Source organism: Procambarus clarkii, chromosome 39 (genome assembly GCF_040958095.1).
Source record: "Procambarus clarkii isolate CNS0578487 chromosome 39, FALCON_Pclarkii_2.0, whole genome shotgun sequence".
Classification (NCBI taxonomy): Eukaryota; Metazoa; Arthropoda; class Malacostraca; order Decapoda; family Cambaridae; genus Procambarus; species Procambarus clarkii.
The window spans coordinates 28651286-28664309 of record NC_091188.1 but is presented as its reverse complement, the minus strand read 5'-3'; the positions used below and the strand labels follow the sequence as shown (position 1 = coordinate 28664309).

At 41.7% G+C, this 13024-nt stretch overlaps 1 protein-coding gene across 1 annotated transcript; it reads right to left on the bottom strand.

Annotated features, from left to right (window-relative positions):
• Positions 1-413: 413 nt before the first annotated feature.
• On the bottom strand, positions 414-6921 carry LOC138372658 (uncharacterized). Its single transcript, XM_069338160.1, has 2 exons — positions 6580-6921; positions 414-746 (listed from the first exon to the last, which is right to left on the bottom strand). The coding sequence occupies exons 1-2, from the start codon at positions 6919-6921 to the stop codon at positions 414-416; spliced, it is 675 nt and encodes a 224-aa protein (XP_069194261.1).
• Positions 6922-13024: the final 6103 nt, after the last annotated feature.

Genomic DNA, 13024 nt, shown 5'->3' with positions numbered 1-13024 from the left:
AGGAGGGGAAATAGGGGGATGTGGTGGGACTTGTGAGAAGTATTTCCTTGAAAACTCCTTCTCTGGGATTCTGAGAATTCCACTGACTCGTCGCATGTAACATATTAATATAAATTTGATTTTATGAAACTATGACGGCGTTTGGTTGACTGTTAGGAACTTATGGGGGGGGGGGGTGTTTTACATAGGAAACTGAAAGTGGAATTATATTTGCATACCCCCCCCCCCCCCCCCTGACCCCCATCTCTCTATGTGGGTCGTACAGGAGGTCGTAAAGAATAGAAATAGGTGTCATGATCACGACATGTAAGATCTTAAGAGGAATTGAACAAATGAACAGAACTGAACTGTTTAGCATAAATTGAGGTAGGAGAATACTGAGAGGAACTTGAGCCTTAGAAGCACCACACAGATCACTTTTTAAGTGTAAGAGTAGTGAGAATAAACTTCTTCAGTGTGAGAGTAGTGAGAATAAACTTCTTCAGTGTGAGAGTAGTGAGAATAAACTTCTCCAGTGTAAGAGTAGTGAGAATAAACTTCTCCAGTGTGAGAGTAGTGAGAATAAACTTCTCCAGTGTGAGAGTAGTGAGAATAATCTTCTCCAGTGTGAGAGTAGTGAGAATAATCTTCTCCAGTGTGAGAGTAGTGAGAATAATCTTCTCCAGTATGAGAGTAGTAGGAATAAACTTCTCCAGTGTGAGAGTAGTGAGAATAAACTTCTCCAGTGTGAGAGTAGTGAGAATAAACTGGAAGACAGAGAGTTAAGCCTAACTTGATACACAGTTTCAAGACTAGGAAATAACCTGGAGCAAGAGATCAGGAAGCTATTGCAATTGACGACCGGTGGCAGGAAGGCGGGGCCCATTAGCTAAAGCTCTCCCTATATGCCCATATAGGTTTATACACAGCCACACTATACATCTCTCATGTCATGATAAATTCATCCACATTGACTGAGAGCTTTTAATATATGCTGAATAACAATAAACATCGAATTCGACATTAAATAATCCATTCGATAGGAAATGAAACAAATTGAGATCACTTCCCCAAAACATGCATTAGTGACTGAAGGAGGGGCAGCATATGTACCTCTCTACATTGTATATGAATATGTAAATGAATATGTAGGCTTGTTTGATCCTTGTGTGGTGTTTATTACTCACCTGTCTGAGCCTGGAAGGGTTGACCTTCAGTTCCTGAGTCCCGCCTTTCACCCTTCAATGTTTGCATCTACTTTTAAAGGTGTATATTGTGTGTCTCCCCCCCCCCCCCCCCCCACTTCACTTTCTATTTCACCTCAGCTCTGGTCTGCTCTGACACTGGCAAGATCCTGGCTAATGAGCATGTGGCTTATTCCAACACTTCGTTTTCACTTTTGTCTCCATTCCTACCCAATAAGTTCTCCTTGAGTATTTCGTAGATGCTGATCATGTCTCCTCAATCTTTATTATTTTTCCTGCTATATGAACTATATTTTCCTATTGCCTCACCGCCGTGACTCACTCCCATGAGCTCAACTAGTTTGGTGACATTCCTCTGAATTGTGTGTCTGTGTGTGTGTGTGTGTATATATGTATGCAAACAAGCCTGAATGGTCCCCAGGACTATATACAACTGAAAACTCACACCCCAGAAGTGACTCGAACCCATACTCCCACAACTGGTATGTACAGGGACGCCTTAATCCGCTTGACCATCACGACCGGACATAAGGAAGTGATAGCCGAGGCTATATGAACCACTTCCCCGCCGGCACTCGGATGGTAATCTTGGGCATAGCATTTTATCAAATCACCTCATTCTTTGGGGCACACGTGAGGAACACAAATGCAAACAAGCCTGAATGGTCCCCAGGACTATATACAACTGAAAACTCACACCCCAGAAGTGACTCGAACCCATACTCCCACAACTGGTATGTACAGGGACGCCTTAATCCGCTTGACCATCACGACCGGACATAAGGAAGTGATAGCCGAGGCTATATGAACCACTTCCCCGCCGGCACTCGGATGGTAATCTTGGGCATAGCATTTTATCAAATCACCTCATTCTTTGGGGCACACGTGAGGAACACAAATGCAAACAAGCCTGAATGGTCCCCAGGACTATATACAACTGAAAACTCACACCCCAGAAGTGACTCGAACCCATACTCCCACAACTGGTATGTACAGGGACGCCTTAATCCGCTTGACCATCACGACCGGACATAAGGAAGTGATAGCCGAGGCTATATGAACCACTTCCCCGCCGGCACTCGGATGGTAATCTTGGGCATAGCATTTAATCAAATCACCTCATTCTTTGGGGCACACGTGAGGAACACAAATGCAAACAAGCCTGAATGGTCCCCAGGACTATATACAACTGAAAACTCACACCCCAGAAGTGACTCGAGTGCCGGCGGGGAAGTGGTTCATATAGCCTCGGCTATCACTTCCTTATGTCCGGTCGTGATGGTCAAGCGGATTAAGGCGTCCCTGTACATACCAGTTGTGGGAGTATGGGTTCGAGTCACTTCTGGGGTGTGAGTTTTCAGTTGTATATAGTCCTGGGGACCATTCAGGCTTGTTTGCATTTGTGTTCCTCACGTGTGCCCCAAAGAATGAGGTGATTTGATAAATGCTATGCCCAAGATTACCATCCGAGTGCCGGCGGGGAAGTGGTTCATATAGCCTCGGCTATCACTTCCTTATGTCCGGTCGTGATGGTCAAGCGGATTAAGGCGTCCCTGTACATACCAGTTGTGGGAGTATGGGTTCGAGTCACTTCTGGGGTGTGAGTTTTCAGTTGTATATAGTCCTGGGGACCATTCAGGCTTGTTTGCATTTGTGTTCCTCACGTGTGCCCCAAAGAATGAGGTGATTTGATAAAATGCTATGCCCAAGATTACCATCCGAGTGCCGGCGGGGAAGTGGTTCATATAGCCTCGGCTATCACTTCCTTATGTCCGGTCGTGATGGTCAAGCGGATTAAGGCGTCCCTGTACATACCAGTTGTGGGAGTATGGGTTCGAGTCACTTCTGGGGTGTGAGTTTTCAGTTGTATATAGTCCTGGGGACCATTCAGGCTTGTTTGCATTTGTGTTCCTCACGTGTGCCCCAAAGAATGAGGTGATTTGGTAAAATGCTATGCCCAAGATTACCATCCGAGTGCCGGCGGGGAAGTGGTTCATATAGCCTCGGCTATCACTTCCTTATGTCCGGTCGTGATGGTCAAGCGGATTAAGGCGTCCCTGTACATACCAGTTGTGGGAGTATGGGTTCGAGTCACTTCTGGGGTGTGAGTTTTCAGTTGTATATATGTATGTGTACCTGAAGAGAGGGGACCTGTTGCATGGGTAACAGCTTCTCCTCCGTATCAACCTACCCTTGCTTTGCGCCCTGGAGAGGCCACTCCAGACCGACAACCATTGAGAAACTCCATAGTCTCCTGAGACTAATGGATGCCTACTACTACCTCGTGGAGTATACTTGGAGTGGGTTCTGGGAGTCCAAGCAGACTGTTGCTTCAAGCGGCCCGCAGGCCATCAAATCCACTTCAACCTGGTTGACTGGTTCGGTACTTCATGAAGGAAAGTGTTAAATTTTCTCTTGGACACGTCCACCTGTCACCCGACAATAATTCTTAAGTTTGCTGGGAGGATATTACATAGTCGCGGAGTTCTGATGTTGATGCAGTGTTCTCTGATTGTGTCTATGGCATCTCTTCACCTATTTTGCTTCTTCTATCCAGTCTATCCTGCAATTTCTACGATATCGTTCGCTCCAGTATGTTGTTATTTTACTATGCATATTTGGGACCTGGCCCTTCAGTATCTTCCATGTATATATTATCTGATACCTCTCTTGTCTTCTCTCCTGGGAGTATATTTTGAGAGCCTTGAGACGGTCTCAGTAGTTTTAAGTGTTTTATCGTGTCTATGTGTGCCGTATATGTTCTCTGTATTCCCTCTGATTCATAAATCTCTCCTGCCCTGAAAGGGGAAATGATTACCGATCAGTACTCATGATCGGAAATTTTATTTGGTATGAATAGTAAGCATCATGGTGGAATGGCTGCATTTGAATGTTCTTATAATCATTTAAATTTTCCTGGCCGCCGCTATATTTACTTGCTTATGTTCACTAAATGTCAGGTCGTCAACCATCTTTATTCCCAGATTCTTTACGTGTGGCTTTCCTTCTATGGGTAGATCTGCTCGTGGATTGTACCCTGTATTTCGACTCAGTTCTAACTTGTTTTTCAGTCCTAAAAATAACTGCTAAGTATTTGACATTTCTGTTAAATATCTTGCTAATTTTATTTGCTCAGTCGAAGACCTTATTAATATCGGCTTGTAGTTTTCAGTGTCTTGAACAGAAGTAATTTCCATGTTGAATCATCATGGTATCATCATGTTGATTATTGTATCATTCGCGAAAGATAACACGAAGCTTTGACTTGTATATTTGTCCATATCAAGTGTCCATAGAAACATCTGTGGTACAGGGACTGTGGCAGAGAGGTATGGAGCTTCTCACCAATCTGTGGACTTGATTTTGTTTACCTGACTGCTGCTCTTTGCATTCTATTTGTCAGTAAGCAGAATATCCCTCGCCTTACTTTACTTTTTAGTCCTATTGATCTCATCTTAAGGGCAATCACTCTGTGGTCACACTTACCAAATGCTGTTGCAAAATTCGTGAATATGACATCTGCATTTTGCCATTCTTCTAATGCTACCGTTGCTTGTCATGGCTAATGGCAAGGTCTCCCCGCTCTCAATCCATATTGGCTGGATTTGTGAAGCTTATTGTTCTCTATATAAACCTGGAGACTTGATTCCTAATCAACTCTTTCAGTAACTGTATTTATGGTCCAGGACGGACCGAAACGTCGTCGTCCCTTCACCTTCTAGTGTGTGGTCTAGTCAACTTACTTTAGCCACGTTATTGTGACTCATCGCCTGTATGTATGTGTCAAGTTAATGTGAACAGTCTAGAATGTGTGCCAATGATCAGTTACCTTCCTTGTGTAGCGGAGCTGTATCTGACTATGGAAGTAGCTCAGCTGCATCGAATCTCATGTCTCCACACTGCACAGAGTCCTACTGCTACTTTGACATTTCTTCATAAATATGGACTTCCAGGAGCCGGGACCCAAGAGTGAGTGTGCGGAGCATATTGTTAATTTCTCTTTCAAAGTCTGTGTCTCGTGTTTATATCAGTTACATTAAATAGTATCCAAAGCTTTGAGGAAAGAGGTGTTCGGATCTTTAACTTTCAAGTAGTGTTTATTTTGTTGTTTAGGATTTCGCAAATTTCTGTGTCGTCCTCCTGTATTAAGTAAGTCCTGCTTACTACTTGTAAGTAAACCTATACTTACTTCACTTGTAAGCATAGGTCTAATACTAGTGGAGGGTTTTAATTTTGATTTTGTATCGAGCCACATGCAAGGGTCATATTTTAATATATGCTTAACGCTTTTTTTGCTGATAATTACTCACTTTCTCTATAGATTCAGCCTCTCATCTCCGGGACCAATCATGCAGCGAGTGTTCGGGCGCATAATAAGACTTGTCTCAGCGAACAACCTTCCTCTGGTTACGTGTCATTAACACCTTCTTACTGGTGGTACTCGACCTACTTCAAAAATACGACTTATTAAACTCCGACCCACAATTTAATTTCGGTTTTAGGCAAGATAAAACTCTTCAGGCGGTATTATGGCCCAAACTTTGCCTGGTTTTGACCACTAAATATGCGATTAAGTCGCTTCTTTCAACCACGGGGCGTTAAAAAAAAAATAGGGCCGACCTTTTCAGCTGAATATATATCTAGACTTTTTTTGATCGGTTCGCTCTCAATTTCGGTTAAAAAAAATTGTTTATATAGGTTTCTCGGTATGTGATTATTGGCTACGTAATTAGAGGGATTAGTGTGAATTTTGATGACTTCCTGACCAATTAGCCTGAATACTAAACTGCCAGGATAGAGCGGCTTAAATACAGCATTTGATATGCAAATTATTCGTATTGTGTTACACACCATTAATGAAGGGAAATTCCGAACCATTTTTTTTTGGTGTGTGTGTGTGTGTGTGTGTGTGTGTGTGTGTGTGTGTGTGCGTGTGTGTGTGTGTGTGTGTGTGAGTGTGTGTGTGTGTGCGTGTGTGTGCGTGTGTGTGTGTGTGTGTGTGTGTGTGTGTGTGTGTGTGTGTGTGTGTGTGTGTGTGTGTGTGTGTGTGTTCACCTAGTTGTGCTTGCGGAGGTTGAGTTTTGGCTCTTTGGTCCCGTGTCTTAACTGTCAATCAACTGATGTACAGATTCCTGAGCCTATTGGGCTCTATCATATCTACACTTGGAACTGTGTATGGAGTCAGCCTCCACCACATCACTGCCTAATGTATTATTCAATTTCTTTAAGACATTTGTGTAGATATGTTTTCCTGCCTTTTCTCTAGCATATCTGTGTCTCTAATTTATCCTACCTTAGCACATATGCGTCTCAGTTACCTTGGTACACTCGATCAGTTTTCCGTAGTATCTCGTATGTTGTGAACATGTCTCCTCCTTTGCTTATTCTCTCTAACGTGGTGAACTTGAGACTCCTCGACTCTAGCACAAGTCTTATCGCATATCTCTCGATTTGTTTCTAGTTTTAGATTATATTGTTTGCCAGTATTTAAAACAATATTAACAGCAGAAACAGTACTAATAGTAACGATTGTAGTAGAAGTAGTAACAGTAGAGATGCCAATAGTTGCAATGTTGTTAGCAATATTTGCAATAGTGGTTGCAGCATTCGCAATAGTGGTTGCAGCATTCGTAATAGTGGTATCATTAGTAACATCAGTGGTTACTGTCGTTGCAATAGTGGTATTATTACCAGTAATGGCGATAGAGGAAAATAATAGTAAGAGTTGTAGTTGCATCAGTTGCAACACAGGTAGCAATTGCATCCCTGATGCTTGTAATAGTGGCAATAGCACTACTAGTACACAGGGAAGGATGATACACTAGCAGCATTATGAGTGCTGGAACCTGAAGTGCTATTTGTAGTAGTGAGAGTGAAAACATCGGCGTTATTTCACTAATTATTAGCAGTAAAGCCAGTAGTTGTAGGAAGTTATTAGTGGTAGTAAAGCATTCAAAGTACCAGATATGATAGTGGTTATAAGCTTTTAAACCCTCATTAACACACCCCTCATTCCTACCGCAACCCTCATTCCTACCACAATCCTCCTTCCTATCACAACCATCATTCCTACCACCATTCCCTCGTGAAATAACTAGCCAGCCTCAGGTTTCAGGATATAATTAAGCGCAATAAAGCTGGATAATTACCTTAATATATTGCAACAGGTGAGAGTCGCAATCTCACGCACGACTAGCAAGTGACCAGTAGTGACATCACGCACGACTAGCGAGTGACCAGTAGTGACATCACGCACGACTAGCGAGTGACCAGTAGTGACATCACGCACGACTAGCGAGTGACCAGTAGTGACATCACGCACGACTAGCGAGTGACCAGTAGTGACATCACGCACGACTAGCGAGTGACCAGTAGTCACATCACGAACGGCTAACGAGTGACCAGTAGTAACACCACGAACGACTAGCGAGTGACCAGTGTCACCCCACGAACGGCAAATTTAAGATTGACTGTGACTTTGATTTTCGAGTTTATCTCTTTTCATTTTTTTGTCCAATCATAAGGCTTTTATATTCAATTCCAAAAACACAAATAAAGCTGTAGAGCTTATTAAACAAATTAAGGAGGTTAATGGGGTTGTAGTAGTTGCTTTGTTTACAAAGAAACAATCAATCATTTGTTGTTTTTGGAGTGGATGTTTATATTCGTCTTGTTCAAGAGAGCTTCCTTGTTTTACTCACCGGCGGAGGTCGTTCGAACTCGGGTCAAGTTACGCTGGATTAAGTTAGCGTTAGCTTAGGTTTTTACCCAGATTTCTTTCCCTCCAAGTTTTTGACCCCGAGACTCAAGTTGAAAGAGGAAATGTTCCCAGGTGATGCAAGTCAGCGAGGGCCAGGTTCTCCGTAACTTTGTTACTGGGCCATGTTGATCAGCCAGTCAGGGCAGTTTAGGGCAATAACGCCCCAATCTCAGGAAATGGAATAGATTATCCAGAAGCCGCGTCTCTATATTGCCAGGAATCTATCTGGTCTATTTTGATTGCGGTGGCATGATGCCAGTCAAAGAGGGAATGCTGCTTTCAAATGAAGTCATTCTTTCAACGAATATAGAGAGCTTTGTCTAAGTGACTTCACACACACACAAAAATGAATAACTATTTTTCACCGATCATTCATATGAGATATACTAAGTGAGAGAATATAAACAAATATATGCTCGTTAAAAGTCAAAACTAACGAGGCAAGTCGACACTATTAAGTAATTAATGGTCAGTGGTCGTACGGGAACTAGATGATCTACTATTATTATATCACAAGATAACAATAACATTTAGGACAAGATAACGATAGCGTAGTTAAGGGTCGCTAGCAGGAGAATGTGTGAGAGAGATATATTTTTCGGGCCAAATAAATCAGTACTCTGTATTATATATTTTAATTTATGAAAAAGGAATTTAAAGCTATGTTAGCACTGGTCTAGTTGCTTACCATTTTCTCTCTCTCTCTCTCTCTCTCTCTCTCTCTCTCTCTCTCTCTCTCTCTCTCTCTCTCTCTCTCTCTCTCTCTCTCTCTCTGTCTCTCTCTCTCTCTCTCTCTCTCTCTCTCTCTCTCTCTCTCTCTCTCTCTCTCTCTCTCTCTCTCTCTCTCTCTCTCTCTCTTTCTCTCTCTCTCTCTGTCTTTCTCTATCTATTTATCTCTCTTAGAATTTCCCAATATATATCCAGCAAACAACAACAACAAAACAATATTTTTACTATATTGTTTCTTTGAAAAAATAAACAAAAAGGTGGTAAAATATATATTGAGAAAACCTCATTGTTTAAAACTCTCTGGAGAACAAAAGCACCATACCAGATTTCACTGGACTTGCTGGGAGTCGCAGCAGGAGTCAATTCTTCTTTAAGAGGGGCAATAGGGCGGACCCAGACATCCCTATCAGAGTCTCCTATCATACCATGTGTTATCCATCCCCCCCTTCATACTTTTCCATACACCCTCCCTCCCTACATCTTCCTCTTCACTCCCACATCCAGAAAAATCCGATTGACGAAAAATTGGTTCGCAAAACGGCCACAGGGAGCCTATATCCTGCCTATATATCCTGCCTATATATCCTGCCTATTTCCAATATGAAGTGTTATAACACCCATTTGTGGTGTAATTTTCGAGTTTGTACTAAAAGGCGTTCCCCAGTTTTTAGTGAAATTGTAGCAGAAAAAAAGGTGAAATTATGTTTTGAAAATATTCAAAATAGCTAATGAAAATCTGTCAGTCAAGTGATTTATGACAACTTGTCAAGTGGCTTATGACAGCTTGTCAGTCCAAGTGCTTATGAGAGCCTATCAGTCAAGTAGCCTATGACAGTCTGCTACTGATTAGTCTTCCTCCAAAATAATCTTTCCTGCCTCTACTCTACACAGACGCCGTCTTGTAGAATCGGCTCTTATAAACAATGTACCTAACATGAACTTGAGTCCTGGCTTTGTTGCTGTGGACTCTTCCCTTTCACAGTATATACTCAAATGCTCTAATCTTTGTAACAAACGTGACTTAACATAAGCTTTCCCCCCTTCCATTTCTTTCTTTCTCTTTCCTTTTCTTTCTCTCTTCTCCCTTTTAATGTTCATTGTCTTCTCCTACGCTCCCTTGCTATCCTCTTCTTTTTCCTATTTCTATCTCCTTCGGTGGTTATAATAGGAGCTGCCTCGTATGGGCCAATAGGCCTGCTGCAGTTCTCATTACTACTATCCCCTACACCTGACTTTCCTCCTCAGCTCTCTCTTGCCTATTTATTGCCTGTCCCTACCTCCTCATCACAATCGACTTGAGAATGGTCCAGGACGGACCGAAACGTCGTCGTCCCTTCAATTTCTAGTGTGTGGTCTGGTCAACATATTTCAGCCACGTTATTGTAACTCATCGCCTGCTACTAGTTATCTTGTTATATTTCCTAGTTATCTTGTATTTGTTATTTCGTGTTTTATTTGATTGTTACTTTGCTGCATTTGACTGTTATCATGTTGCATTTCACTGTTATCTTGTTATATTTCCTAGTTATCTTGTATTTGTTATCTCTTGTTGTATTTGACTGTTATCATGTTGTATTTCATTGTCGTCGTGGTGCAATTTTGAACGTCATGTTGTGTTATAATGTTTTCATGTTGTATTTTACGGTTATCTTCATGTATTTTATTGTTATCGTGTTGAATTTCTCTGTTATCTTGTTTTATTTTGCTGTTCTCTTTCTTGTTATAATATATGATATTCTCCGATATCATGTTAACGTCACTAGCATTTGTTTATTTATTCATTTATAAATTCCTTTTGTCAGGTCAATGTTTTTAATCTCGACAAATGGATATATCGTGGTGCTAGATCAGCTGGTGTACCACAGCAGTGAGTAGATGGTTCTACCACAGTAGTGAGTAGATGGATCTACCACAACAGTGAGTTTCTACCACAGTAGACAACTAGCTGGGTCTTCTATATCAGCAGGCCAGCTGGTACCACCACAACAATGAACCAGCATGAACTACCACATCAACAAGCCAGCTGGTACCACCACAACAATGAACCAGCATGAACTACCACATCAACAAGCCAGCTGGTACCACCACAACAATGAACCAGCATGAACTACCACATCAACAAGCCAGCTGGTACCACCACAACAATGAACCAGTATGAACTACCACATCAACAAGCCAGCTGGTACCACCACAACAATGAACCAACATGAACTACCACATCAACAAGCCAGCTGGTACCACCACAACAATGAACCAGCATGAACTACCACATCAACCAGCCAGCTGGTACCACCACAACAATGAACCAGCATGAACTACCACATTAACAAGCTATCTGTAACCACCACAACAATGAACCAGTAGGAACTACCACATTAACAAGCCAGCTGGTACCACCACAACAATGAACCAGCATGAACTACCACATCAACAAGCCAGCTGGTACCACCACCACAACAATGGACCAGCATGAACTACCACATCAACAAGCCAGCTGGTACCACCACAACAATGAACCAGCATGAACTACCACATCAACAAGCCAGCTGGTACCACCACCACAACAATGAACCAGCATGAACTACCACATTAACAAGCTATCTGTAACCACCACAACAAGGAGTCATATACACCAAGAGGTTATCATAAAGACCTTCAAACTCGCTCACCCATCAACAAACAGACAACATCCTTAGCAATATTGAAATACCGGGCGCGTTCAGAACGAGTTCAAGACAGGAAAATGACCGCTAAACCCCACAGCTAAGCTTTAGCTCATCCAGAGAGTATAGCTTTCTCTCCCTCCCCAGCTAGGTGGCCACTTTGGCATCTGATTAACAGTTCACTGTTAAGCCCAGTTGAGGAGTTTGTTTAAAGTTGCAACGCCAACCTTTTACGCCAAGTTTTAATCATCGGTGTCGTTAGTTTTTGGCAAAGTTATATTTTTCAACATTTTTGATGAGTTTATTTTGCTGTCGTTGTTTAACTTTGTTAATATTATTGTTGTTTACTTGAAGCTGAAAATGAAGAATTGACACAGCGTTTCTGTCCGTCCTGGAGCTGATAACATGGCCGGTATTGGTGTCCGGTTGGAAGGAAAAGCATTTGTGAGTAATTAGCGTTCATTTATATGATGATTAAACTGCTGAAGTGACTGTGTGCTTTGAGCGTCGACCTGTTGCCGAATTGGGTACATAATTGGGTTTAATTTTGAATGAGCTTTGAAATCGCTTAGTGTGTGTGTGTATCTTAGTGTGTGTTTGCAAAGATAACATGTATAACTAGTTGATATGCGGTTATATCTATCTAGTATTTACTTGATAACATCTGTATGCTAGATACAAGATAACGTCTATCTAGTAATTGCTTGATAACATCTGTATGCTAGATACAAGATAACGTAATAATCACATGTGGTATTTTTTGCTGTTTTTATCTCTTTGAACAGTTGTAGAAAAGTTAGGGATTCATCAAGTATTTACTCAACCACTTACGAAGCCTGTTCATCTTTCCATAACCATAGGGGCTTTGTTTACAGTTATTAAACACTTTACGATCTTCGTAAATTCACATTCCAAGGTTATTATCGTTATTAACCATCTCCTTATACTATAGAGCTCATAAAGTATTGAATAAATTTAAAGCCTCCATGTATGTGGAAAGATAAATAGGTTTCGTAGACCCTTCAAGTAACCCTGGCTGTCTGGTGGATTAGGTTGTCTTAGATGTGTGAAACTGTCTTCACTTTCGCCTAATGACTTACGGTATCGTCTACCTGTCTAATGACGTATCGAAGTATTGGTGAGTAGACCTTAGTGCCTAATCCTATCAAAATAAATCCTATCAAATCCTTAGTGCCAAATCCTATCAAATATTCCAGCATCATCTAAGGCAGTGATGTGATCCTCTTACATAATTCAGCCTTGTTCTATTGTGAAGTTTTCTGCACCGTCTGATCTGTTATGCTTCTATCATCTCTACAACCAAATTGTTTGCTTCTTAATAAACAAGTCTAATGGAGGTGGTTCCCTTGTGTTTCAACACAATTTTACTCCCATTTTGTTTTTCTTCAAAGTTCTTGTCAAACTTCTTAGACCAAGGATATCGGTGTTCAATTCTCTACCGTTTTCTTGCTATGACCGTCGGTAACTTTGACCAAGTTTGTTGGTTATTGTAGACACGGAAATGGGCTGCAAAGAAAGTTACGAGCACACACACACACACCTGTGATAAAGAGTTTCAAGTGTAGATATGATAGAGCCCAATAGGCTCAGGAACCTGTACACCTGTTGATTGACGGTTGAGAGGCGGGACCAAAGAGCCAGAGCTCAACCCCCGCAAGCACAACTAG

Coding starts and splice junctions, on each gene's coding strand:
- LOC138372658 (XM_069338160.1), bottom strand. CDS start 6,921: ATGCAACTACAACTCTTACTATTATTTTCCTCTATCGCCATTACTGGT. Junction 747..6,579: donor AGGAGTCTCAAGTTCACCAC/GTTAGAGAGAAT, acceptor TCTGTCTTCCAG/TTTATTCTCACTACTCTCAC.